Source organism: Lottia gigantea (genome assembly GCF_000327385.1).
Source record: "Lottia gigantea unplaced genomic scaffold LOTGIsca_7, whole genome shotgun sequence".
Lineage (NCBI taxonomy): Eukaryota > Metazoa > Mollusca > Gastropoda > Lottiidae > Lottia > Lottia gigantea.
The window spans coordinates 2688363-2702194 of record NW_008710370.1 but is presented as its reverse complement, the minus strand read 5'-3'; the positions used below and the strand labels follow the sequence as shown (position 1 = coordinate 2702194).

General features: G+C 31.7%; 1 protein-coding gene across 1 annotated transcript in view; it reads right to left on the bottom strand.

Annotated features, from left to right (window-relative positions):
- The window catches only part of LOTGIDRAFT_107866 (hypothetical protein), a gene marked incomplete at both ends in the record, with an annotated part of 82659 nt that overhangs the window by 63073 nt on the left and 5754 nt on the right, over positions 1–13832 (bottom strand). The window contains one exon of the mRNA XM_009065557.1: positions 6971–7043. Within this exon, the coding sequence (XP_009063805.1) occupies positions 6971–7043 (73 nt within the window). The remainder of the gene's footprint in view (positions 1–6970; positions 7044–13832) is intronic.

Sequence of the window (13832 nt, the reverse complement as noted above, 5' to 3'; positions counted from 1 at the left end):
ATGGTTTACATTAGTGACATGCATCTTTTATCAAAATTTCAGATTAATCCGAAAAAAACTGAAAAATGGTCCAAAAATTTCGAAAATCGGCCAAAAAATGTCTGCGACAAATTTTCGAATTTTGAAACTGCTATTCTTTCAGATTTTAACAGTAGATTCCAAAAATGCAAACCCAAAGAAAATCGACCGAAAAATACCACTTCTAGAGCCGATTATCTATTCTTGCACATATTGAACTGTGGCACTTCCGGTTTTGCAAAAAAGATCCAAAATATATTTATGCACATCGTCGCCTATATCTATGGTTCGTGAATGTTGAATGGTTGCTGCAACTATTGTAGTCTAAGCTCAGGAAGGTGTGTAAAAATCGAAAAAAAAAAAAAAAAAAAGAATTGACATTTCGATAACAAACAATTATAATGAGAGTGAGAAATTATATAGCGATCTTTTATATGTTAAAAATAAAATTGACGAGATATATACTGAAAAAACTCAGGGAGCGCTTATTAGATCAAAACAACTGTGGTACTGTCAAGGAGAAAAAGCTCAAAAAATTTCCTTAATTTAGAAATAATAAGTCAAAAGCAACAATTCGCAAACTACTTACCTATTCAGATCAGTACACCTTTGATTCCAATGAAATTAACAATAAAATATACGATTTCTATAGAAAATTGTATTCACCATTGCTGGATAATACATCTGACTTTTTTAGTACTTTAAATGGAATATTAATATTATTGATAAAAGTGCATGTGATATTTTGGAATATGAAATTGATGAAAATGAAGTCTAAACAAATCCCCTAGAAACGATGGGTTAACAATTGAATTTTATCAAACTTTTTGGCCATCAATAAAACACATATTTTTGAACTCTATTAAATATTCTTTTGATACTGGTACTTTATCTACAAGTCAAAAACAGACGGTAATTAAATTAATTCCTAAAGGAGATAAGAATAAATACATATTAGGAAATTGGAGGCCTATAACATTAACTAACTGTGATACAAAAATAATTAGTAAAATTCTTTCAAATACGTTAAAACCATATTTAAGTGATTTGTTTCACCCTAACCAATCTGCTTTTATTTCTGGTAGACGAATACAGGACAACATTCGAATAATAGACGATAGTTTTGAACTCGCACGGCAAAAGAAAATAGTAGGTTTTTTATTAGCTATCGATTTCCAGAAAGCTTTTGATAGTGTTCGCCATAATTTTTTATTTCATGTCTTAAAAATATTTGTTTCGGACAAAATTTGATACGATTGTTACAAATTCTGTATTATGATATTACCTGTACTGTAATGAACAACAGATTCGCCACCAAATCTTTTCCCATTTCTAGGGGGGTTAGACAAGGGGATCCAATGTCTTCGATTTTATTTAATCTAGTAATTGAAATCTTATTAGAAAATATCAGAAATGATGTCAAAATTAAAGGAATAAGATTCAGCAAAGCACAAATAAAAGCTCTAAGTTATGCAGATGATTTGACCGTACTATTACATGACTTTGCTACGCACGTCATTTATTTGAAATACTTAAGCTATTTAGTCTTGTATCTGGACTTAAAATTAACATTAACAAAACAGAATCAATGAATCTAAATACAGAAAAACAAGATTTTGAAAGTGAAATGAAAAAATTAAGCATGAAAATATGTGAAAATTCAATTAAAATATTAGGAATAAATTTTTCTTTAGATAATGATACTATGATCAAACTAAACTATATTGACAAATATCCTGAAATTGAAAAAGTAATATCTTCATTTGAAAAATATAACCTAAATTTATCAAGAAAAATTCAAATTATAAAAACATTCATAATAACAAAAATTTCATATCCAGCATCAGCAACAGTGATACCACAACATGTTTTGTGTGAAGTTAATAAACTACTTTACAATTTCTTATGGAAAGGACCTGACAAATTTAAAAGAGACTGTATTATTCAAGATTATGAAGATGGTGGTTTAAGAATGTTAAATATTTTCGAATTTTTTAGAAGTAAATGCATATTTTGGATAAAAAAGTTATATCAAGCAGAAAATATAAAAATTAGCAGCCCTTTTTATTTTGACATATTTATGAATTGGTGTGATATATACACACGAAATATTAATTTTTTAGAAAATTTTGAATCTCAAATAATTTAGAATAATATAAATATTAAAATTGGAGGTAGTCCTATATTTGAAGAAGGATATATTCATGTGAAAGATATTTTACTAAAAAGTACAACTGAATGCGGAAACCTTACTCTCTTAGGCATAAAATCTATAATTAAAAAATTATCTAAGAATCCCCAACTCACACTTTTAAAACAATAACGATTCCAGAACAAATAAGTCAAAACCTTTACACGTTATATAAACATAAATTAGATGCCATAAAACCAAAATATATATATATATGATATTCAAATAAAGAAATATAATTCGAAACTTAAAGGAATACAGGTTTGGGAGAAATACCTTGACAATGAGCTTTTAGAAGAAGACATTAAATCTATATTCAACGAAATACAAGATGTTTGCTGTAATATAAAAATCTAGAAACTTCGAATATAAATTTTTAAATCGCAGTATTTTTATAAACGATAAATTATGTAAGATAGGAAAAGAAAGTTTGACTCTCTGTGATGTGGTTCATGTATCGAAAGTTTAGAACATCTGTTCATTTCCTGCAGCGAATCACAAAAGGTATGGGATATCCTATCAAGTGTTTTCGATAAAAATTGTATTAAACTCACAACATCCTTCAAAGTATTTGGTTTATATAAAAGTAACTTAATTCCTAGGCCTTTATCCGATTTTATCAATCATTCATTAATTTTGACTAAATATTTCATTTATTCTATTAAACTACAAAAAATAAACATAAATACAAAACATATTTACTGAATATAGCACAAACGGAACTTAATACGTTTTCAGATATTGAAATATACAAAAGTAAGTGGTCATTTTTGTCTTTTTGAGTTATCTGTTATATTTTACGATTTTTCTGATTTTCAATAGGGTTTATCCCTGGACGATAACAAACACTCATGCCAAGTTTCGTCAAAATCCATCAAGAATTGTCCCTTCTAGAGTGTTAAGGAGCTAAAGATTGAACGACTAGAACCGTAATAATGGTACTGAAGCAGTGCGCATCCATCCTGATACATCGATAAAACGTTGTATTTTAAAGTCACAATGGGATTTTCTACCGAAAAGAAAAGCATGTAAACATTCAATAGTAAAAGCATCATTTAAACCGTTTAACGTTCGGTAGTGACAAGATGCAGGAATTTGATACCATTCGGTACTAAAATGTGTTAACATTCGGTAGTAAAAAGTCGAATTTTCAAATAGCTGTAAAGTTAAAAGAACAAATCTCATAAAAAAAATTAAAATATTTTTGGAAAGGTCTCGTCAGGTACAATAACTTGTGTTAAAGTCAAGAAGTCAACAAAGGTCAAATAAAAGAAATATAAGCCTTAAAAGTGTTGAAAAATGCTGTTTTGGGACTTCTGAAAAAGCGGAAGTATATGTCAGATATCAAAGATAAAAGTATGAATGGACATCCTAGATCATTGTCCTTCGACCTTGCGAAGATCAAGGTCATGCATGCCAATGGTCAAAATAGCAAAATTTAATCAATTGTAAAACCTATTCCCTTTTTTATAGTAAAAGGTCCAAACAAATGTAACTTTATCACTAAATATCCCAAGCAGTGAGTTATTGTTATGCAAAACTTCTAAGGTGACAAATGCAAACTTTGCGAGTTATAACAATTGCAAACATTTAAGGTAAAGTTGAATAAAACCTGGATGTGCCATGCCCACTTCAATAATTTTGTTATGTCTGTAATAATGTGTACAATGTAAAAATAATGTTAAAATTTCAAGTGTTTACAATCATTAGATCATGAGATATTCGTAGTTATTTTTTTTTTTTTAAGGCAACGGTGACATAGACACCGTTAAATTACGCACAATTACTACAGAAGTCAGTACAAAATTTTCAAATTCTAAAAAGCGCAAATACCACGTGTTATATATCATTTGAAAGAATAGATTACCTGTAATAAGGACATAAGAGAAATTTCCATGTATGTAAATTAGGTCACGTGACAGAGCTCTTCAAAGTTAAACAACGCGATTTTCAATTTGTTGTAGAACCGGAAGTTAACGATGCACAACAAAAGTGAAGATATCATCAGATATATTTCGTAATGGGCAACAAATTTTGTTCAGGTCAAAAGGTCAACAAACTTGAAGTATATATCGGATATCAAAAGTAAGAAAGTAAGAATGGTCATCTTAGTTCAATGACCTTTGACCATGCAAAGGTCAAGGTCATTTGTGTTAAAGTTCAAAAATGAAAATTTCCAAAATTGTTAAACCTATTCCCTTTTTTAAAATAAAGAAGGCAAACAACTGTAATCTTATCACAAATTGTCCTAAGAAGTGATCTAGTTTTATGCAAAATTTCTGGGGTCACAATTGCAAACTTTGCGAGTTACGACAAATATTTCAGGTAAAGTAAATGCACACCGGATCTGCCACGTCCACTTCAAAAATTTTATGTCGTCTGTGATGAGGTGTACATTGTTAAATAATGTTTAAAATTTCAAGTGTTTACAATCATTACATCATGAGATATTCGTAGTTATACGTTTTTAAAGGCAATGGTTACTGTCAGTGGATTATAGACACCGTGAATTTATGCACAGTTACTATAGAAGTCAGTACAAAATTTTCTATTTTTAAAACGCGCAATTTTGATCAAAATATCAAGTGTGATATATCACTAAAAAGGAGAGATCATGCACTCTAAGAATATATAAGAAATTTTGTTGTATGTTAATTAGGTCACGTGACAGAGCTTTTAAAAGTTAAAAATCGTAATTTTCCAATAGCTGTAGAACTGGAAGTTAACAATGCACAACAACAGTGAAGATATTATAGGGTATATCTCGTAAGGGGCAACAACTTTTGCTCAGGTCACAAAAGGTCAAAGTCACTAGATATGAGCCTTAATAGTTTTGACAATTACTGAAAACATAAAACCGGAAATAAAAAAAATGCAAAGCCAAAATTCAAAAATACTTCCGGGTCAAATTTATTGCTTCCAAAATCTTTACAAGGATAATTATAACTCAACCGGACGTGATATCTAAATTTTGAAAGCAGATTTTTGTTCGCAATGTAAATGTCTATCTACGTGTAAATTTCCAGATCGATCGCAAAAAAAATTGTGGAAGTTTAAAAAATGCTCCAAATAAAATCTCCAAAAGTCAGCGACAAAAGTCAAAATTTGAAATTTCATAAATTGCTATCTTTTAGCCATTAGTTCAAAGTAATGAACAAAACAAAAATTATCATCAAAATAGATTCAGAATTAGAGCAGGTATTGGAAAAACATACTGAACGATTAACGTCCTACGTCATTTCCGGTTGGGCGAAGATGCGTCATTTTACATTTAAACAATAGCGACACGCAAGATAAAAGAGATAATGGTGTCAGATAACCTGTGGTATGTGCAGTTTTGGCTAGAGAGCATGACCAGAAGTAGACAAAAAAAAAATAACTCATACTAAATATTTTTCTGATTTTCAATAGGGTTTATCCTTGGGCGGTATCAAACACTCATGCCAAGTTTCGTCAAAATATGTCAACAATTCTAGAGTATTTATGAGCTAAAAATTGAACACGTTTTCAAGAACAAGGGCAATAACTTATACTGCGAATCATTTCAATTTACCCAATCATTCTATTGAAGATCTTGTTATGCCTGTAGAAAAAGTACCAGTATCAACATTGATCAAACAAAAAACCAAGCGATTGCAAAGGGAGAGTTTTTGGATAGACCAACTACAAACAGTCATACCTAAGGGCCTAAATATCCAACATGACAACCAAATCATACCCTTCATTGCAACCTACAATACAGATAAAAATGCCTCTGTCATTGTCAAACACTTTTATAATGAGCTCCAAGATGAATTTCTAAACGTTTGGTCACTGCATATAAAAGAAATAAAAACTTTAGTAATGTATTGGTTCATGGTAGATTAGAACCCCTTTCATCAACTCCCTGAAACAATTGCATTGGAGTTGAATATAGTTTTCTTGTAATCTCTCCAGAAGTAATAATCTATGAATAATCTTCAGTAAAACATATTCTGTTTAAATTGAAATAGTTTTCTTGTTGAAATCCATAGTCTCTACTTGTGACCTAGGCCAGTGGTTCTATAAGAGAGTATCTTCTATAACACCTATAACTAAATATTTTTCGAAGCTTCTGATTTTCAATAGGGTTCATTGTTGGGTGATTATGAACACTCATACAAAGTTTTGTCTAAATCCGTCAAGAATTTTGTCTTGTAGAGTGTTTACAAGCAACCGACATAGGGTCTGACAAACGGACATGGGTGACGGACATGTGGACATGGCATGTGGACATGTGGGCGTATAAAAATGATTTCCCTGAGTTGGAAAAAAAGAGGGGGGGGGGGCTTCAATTAGAATAAATATGGTATGCATGTATGTCATGCCACTATGATAATTTGACATAGACTTCATCTCTCTTGTTAAGTTGAAAACAACCACACGTTTAGAAACAGTTATTTCTAAGAAAAAGTTCTATGCCTACATGCCAAAAACATGGTGATTTTAGATATAATATCAAATGGAACCCTTTGCCATTTAATTTAACAAATGGAATTTCACGCATGTGTAGAGAAATTAACCTCTAAGCAGATAGATTTAGCACAGAAGCATTTGTTCATTCATGACAAAAAAATATCAAACATGTTTTAAAATTATCGCCATGAAGGACCAAAATCTAACATGAATTTTTCTGCACTTGGAAGCTATCGCTTCAAAGAGAAGTGCACAAATGAATTCTGTCTTAGCTGATGGCTCGTGTGTGCGCTTGGCTTAAAAAGGTGATAACTATAAATCACTTACCTGTGGCATATAATTACTGGATTCAACACGTCCACCTTTGGGATAAATTCTGCTCATCTGTCGCTTATTGTAGCTAGATAAGTGTTAAGGGTTTAACGTAAATAAACAATTTTGAAGACTCAGGCTATTACAAAAAATACTTTAATGATTATAAATACTTGACAAACATCATGCTCTATATACATGAAATGAAAATGTAGTGGGGCACATAACAGAAATATCATGCAAATAATGATACAAGCAGCAAATTTGGCACACTTTCTCCATCTAATCATTATTAACACTGCCCAATAGGCCAATTGGAAAAAAAAACTGTTGTGTTATCTACGATTATAATTCTTTGACTATTTAGAAGAATTATAGATTACAATGAAGATTAAGTAATATATTCATGATTAACCCTCCCTGTCCCACAAAACTAAGCCAAATCCACCACCACTCCTTAAGAAAGCCTGCCAGTCAAGGTAATATACGCCAACTGGCAGCTTTGATTCTGAATAAATATGTCACAATATTTGGCAGTACAGTTACAATTAACAGTATGAAATATTCAACCTACACTACAGTCCCGCACTTTAAAATTTGCATATTAAATAAAAGATAGAATATTCAAAGAATTATGCTGTAGGTATACATATGTTGAACAATATTATTGACAAGTTTTGTCAAAATCCAGCAAGAATTGTGCCTTTCAGTGTTTACGTACTAAAAATTGAATGTGTTTTTAAGAAAAAGGTCAATAACTCCTATTAAACATTGTTTAATTTTTTGATTTTCAATATGGTTCATCCTTGATTGGTAATAAACAATTTCACCAATTTGTGCAAAGTCTATCAAGAATTGAGCTAAAAATTGAACGTGTTTTCAAGAACAAGGGCAATACCTCATATTAAATATTTTTTGATTCTTCTGATTTTCAATAGGGTTTATCTTTTGGCAGTAACAAACACTTTATATAACAACATCCGGTAGATTCTACTTTCGCTTTTACAATAAATTTTACGCAAACCCAACTTTTACTAGAAAAAAAAAATCTTGAAGTCAATCTGTGACGTCTATATATAGACATCGTGTCAGAAATCTTTTTTATTGATTGACAGCTAAATCTTTCAACTTTTAGAAGGGGAAAAAGTACCAGATATAGGTCAAACATACTTCGAGGGGGGTTATTGGGTGAAAACTTAACAGTTTTCTGAATTTAAGTTTACAGGAGATTAACTGTAAAAATTGAAAAATTTCTTGACAAAGGTCAGAAATTCAAAACTTACTTAAAGAGGGTTATTCTTAAAGAATTTGCAATGTTTTGATAAGGTATAGGTCTGTAGAATTATCTTGCTTATCATCGACCGGAAGTCAAAACCTCGTTGACTTTATGTGATTTTTAGGTTTTAGCATAAAAAAGCTATTCCTGCCCTAATACACCTTATGTATAAACCCAGAACCTCTATTCCGATTAAATCACGACTTATAGTCACATGAACAAAAACTTGTAATTTCATTGAAGTGTAGCCTGAAGACGTGATGACATGTGCCTTGTAATTGAATATAAGGTAAGGTTTTCCACATATCTTTATGATTTTATGCTGATTAACATTTCTAGACTTACTAAGATCATTTCGCATGTATGTTTCACAGAGGAATTTTGGTCCATTCACCTTATATCTGCGAAGGGCTAGATGCGACAGGTAAATCTAAGAATTGACCATCAAGAACATAATAACAATTCTATTGAATTGATTGTAATGAATTTTACACTTATATTCTAAACATGTTAAACTCTTTTTTGGATGTTTTCCGGACATATATGGTTTTGCAGTAATCCTTCAAATTGTTTTACAATGTTTTACCTAAAGTAGTACGTCACAAGTATGTCATTCAATATGAGCCCAAATCAATTAAATATGCACTGAGGTCTTCGTTATGTAGAATATTTGCGTTGTTCATTTCTTCCTCCTCTTCAGTGAAGTCACAATTTAACCCAGATTTCAAATAAAGCTGTCCTGAAGAGGATTATGTATCCAAAACACGTTCTGCAATTATCTTTACTGAATAAAGAATTGTTACTCCACAATGCAAAATATTTACTTATCATTGTTACTTTGTTGATGAATCCTCAACAGTTTACCAGTAACACATATTCAAGGGGAGACGCCTGTTTAAAATTGGCTTACAGCAATCGACAGAAAATGGCAAGAAACATTCTTCCCAGACTTTGAGATTTGCATGTTTGTTCGATGGGGCCAATGATTCTGTAAAAGACAAAAGACCACCTTCTGTATCTTTGTTTGATGATGCCAATGATTCTGTTAAAGACAATACCGGTAGATTCTCTTCTGTATTGTTGTTTGATGGTGTCAATGGTTCTGTAAAAGACAATAAAGGTAGATCGTCTTCTGATTTGTACGATTCAACTGATACTATCACTACTGATCATCATACCCCTGAGCTCAATGGAGGCCCATCAAAGAGATTGTGTTAAACTCCAGAGGTTCTTTACATGCCAAACATTTCTGGAGATTCCAAAGATTTCGACATTTCTGATCCTGAAGGTCCTGAATGGGCACCACAGAGGAAAGAACCTTTGGTAAGTTCTAGTGCAGTCCCATCAGACAATCATGGTATTGTAGAGCCAGTGTGTCATGAACATGCGTCAGATTTAGATTTTAGTGGTGATGAAATTGACAATCCTAAAGCTAATGGTAAACAATCTAAAAAAAGGAGTATCTCAAAGAAAACAGAACTATTTGGCTAGAATTAAAGGTGAGCAGTATAAGGGTCACAAGAAAACTGAAACTTGAAACCTGGAGTTTTCTATTACCACAGAAGCAAAGGTTCTTGGACCAGGCGGCTGCTTGAAATCCATGTGAAAAAAATAAGCTAACGAAATGTACCAACTTTTCAGAAGAGGATAGGTTGATTATTTTGAATGGATTTATTTCAAACAATGTGGATTCGCATACACTTGTGGAAAGGAAACAACCAGAAAACACATCAAGACGCACAAGAACTCAGGTGTACTACCGCAAGAAGGATGATTCAAGAGTTCGAGCCTGTAAGCAGATGTTACTTTCAACACTTGGTATAGGAGAACGGCAATTCTTAAATTGGACCAGAACCTCTGTTAATGGTGATGGCACACATAAGTCTTCTTTTCTGGAATCAACACCAAACCGTAAACATAACGAAAACCAACATAAAAGGGATGTTGCCAAAGGATTCATTGAGTCACTACCAAATTTACCGTGCCATTACTGTCGTTCCTCTACATCTCGGTTACAACCTGATTTACACTCTTTTAAAAGAATCTAAGAATTTTGTGATAGTAAAGGTGAAAAGTATTTGTCTGAGAGAGTATTTAAAGAGGTAGCTGAAGACTTAAAACTGTGGTCATGATACAGGTAATGTGAACGAAGATGGGTATTTAGAGCATTTAGAAAAAAAGACAGAAGCAGAGATAAGGCGGTTGCTTTAGAAGGGACGTGTAAGGTTGTAACTCTAGATTTGCAGGCAGTGATGATGATGCCATCTCTACAAGCTAATCCCATGTATTACAAAACAAAGCATGTCACAACTATACTATTTATGATCTGGCAACAAGTGATGTTTGTTGCTAATTTTGGCATGAAGGTGAGGCGGAATTGGATGTGAATCAGTTTGCGAATTGCTTGTATAACTACATTTTAGGTTTGAAACTCCAGTGTGGCCAGGTCCTGATTATATACAGCGACGGTTGTGTTTATCAAAACAAAAATTGTGTGTTATCGAATATGCTTTTATATTTGTTTGTTACATGAGGGTTGATTATAATACAAAAGATCCTTGAGAAAGGCCATACACAAATGGAATGCGATAGCATCCATTCCACAATAGAACATGCATTGGAAAATCGACCTATCTATGTTCCAGCTGATTATGCTGATGCAATAAAGTCAGCTCGATTAATTAACCTTACACAGTGAAATACCTCGATCACTGATTTCAGCAAGATTAATTACTATTCCTCCACAAGACCTAGTGTAAAAGTTGGTGATCAATGTGTTACTGACTTGCACGTTTTAAAATATTCTCCTGATTGAATAATACGATTTAAAATCTAGGTACTCTGAAGACTTCCGATAATTCCAAGAAAGGCAAAAAGCATTTCTCAGGTTGAAACAGAAAATTGGAAATTGTACTTTTTCAAATATCAAAATTAGAGCTTGAAAAATTCAAACATTTATGTGAATTAAAACTAGTAATCCCAGTTGATTATCATGAATTTTATAATTCGTTGGAACATGATTAGGCAAAATCGGTAACAATTAGATTTCATAATCGTGTTTTTTGTCATAATGGCCAAATAAATATTTATAGTGATTTGGTTCTATTTTTCTAAGAAGTAAATTAACTTTAATTATTTAGTTCATAATTGATGAAACAATAGAGTAAAATTGAAAGTTAATAGTGTCTCCAATGTCAGGACAATAAATTTGGCGTACACATAATTCTGACATCATCGGTTTTAACAAAAACAAAAGTCAACGACACTCTTAACTTTCGTGATACAATTATATTGAATTACACCATGTTTCTTCAAATGCACTGCATTGTTTGCAAATGACTATTTTTTTACACCCACATTATAATGTGGACGTATATTGTCGTCACCCGTGTCCATCCGTCCGTCGGTCCGTCTGTCCAGAAATGGCTTGTGAACACAATAGAGACTACAGTTTTTATCTGATTTGAATGAAATTGGTGGGATCATTTATATTGATGAGATCTTGGACAAGTTTGATATTCACGATTTTTCGATGAACAGTTTTTGAGTAATTGCCCTTGACTTATGAAAAACACGTCAAAATTTGAACACAATAGAGACTACAGTTTTCATCCAATTTAAATGAAATTTGGTGTGAATATTTATAATGGTGAGATCTTGGTCAAGTCTGAAGTTGGCTATATTTTGATGAACGGTTTTTGAGTTATTGCCCTCGATTTATGAAAAACGCGTCAAAATTTGTTTGTGAACACAATAGAGTGTATAGTTTTCATCCCATTTAAATGAAATTTGGTATGATCATTTATAATGATGAGATCTTCATAAAGATTGAATTTGACAATTTTTTGATCAACAGAATTTGAGTCATCAAAATTTGTTGGCGATAGAGGTGACAGTTTATGTCAGAATTTTATTAAATAATGTGTCTTTGTTTAAATCAACAATATCTTGCACAAATTAAATTTTTGGTTTGATTTGCCACAGATAGGTGACTGCCCTTGATATACTGAAAATGTATGAGGAAATTGCTAGGCAACCACTTGTTTTTTTTTTTTGTCTACTTCTGGTCACGCTCCCAGCCAAAACTGCATATGTCACACATTATTTGACATGATCATCTCTCATACTTAGCCTGTCGCTACTAGGTGAATGTAAAATGACGCATTTTCGCCCAACTGGAAATGATGTAGGACGTTAACCATTAATTGCTTATTTCTAATTACTGCTCTCATTCTAAATGTATTTTGACTGTAATTTTTATTTTGTTCATTACTTTAAACTGATGAATAAAAGATAGCTCTTTAAAATTTTCTAAGATTTTGACTTTTGTTGCTGACTTTTTTGGTTTTAATTTTAGAGTTTTTTTCAACTTCTACAATTTTATTTGAATCGATCTGAAAATTTACAAATAGATAGCATTCTGATTTAATGTTCAATTTTTTAAAAATGTTTGTATCACTGCCGGTTTTGAAGTTATTCGCTCTTAAAGTTGAATTCCGGAATTTTATAGATATTTGGAAAATACTTTTTGCAATGTGCTAGAATTGTTTATATAAAAGATTTGAAATGATAAAATTCATCCTGGAAGTATTAGATCAGCCGCCATCTTGTTATGACAAAATTCTCTATAAAAGTACTTTTTGGGATCAGGGGTTAAACGTATTTGCATTATTTAAAGGTCTATATTATCAGTGAACAATTCCTAACAATTGTGTGGGTGCCGATTTTTGAATTTCAAATTTACTTTTTAGTTATTTCCGGTTTATTTTTTTCAATATTGTCCAAAACTTTCAAGGCTCAAATCTCGTGACCTTGAACTTTGGTGACCTTGTCAACAGAACAAAAGTTTTTGCTCTTGGCGAGATCTATCAAAAAATGTCATCATTTCTTTTGTGAACGTTAACTTCCAGTTCTACAGCCATTTGAAAATCGCGATTTTTAACTTTGAAGAGCTGTCACGTGACCTAATAAACATATGACAAAATTTCTTACATATTCTTAAAGTGCATTATCTCTCCTTTTTGGCGATATATCACACTTGATATTTTGATCAAAATTGCTCTGTGCTTAAACTCACAGTGTCTATAATCCACCAACAGCCACGGTTGCCTTAAAAAACTTTTAACTACGAATATCTCATGATCTAAAGATTGTAAACACTTGAAAATTTGAACATTATATAACATTTTAATAAATAAAACTATTTTAAACCAGGTTTTTATTGCTAATTTAAAAGTGATAAAACACGTAACTCTCAGATTTTCAGGATAAAAACACATAAATCAAATATTGCAGAATATATCAGTGCAGAATATGAAGCCACTATCCCAAATACTTACAAAAATATCCAGTTTTTATCCCTTCCTGAAAAGTTTCCCAAATTGACTTACGAGGTTTTGACTCCCTGACGATGTGATATTAATTGGAGCTTAGAAGTCTTACTTATGCTTATTGCATGAAAATTGGTAGTACTTGAAAATGTTCCAGTTTTTGACGATCCTGACATCTGAACTAATACAATTAGAGCTTCCAAGTTGAGCTTGAATCTGTATTGTTATCATTAATATTTTAGTTTTTATTTATTTTTGTTTTTGCAGGGCG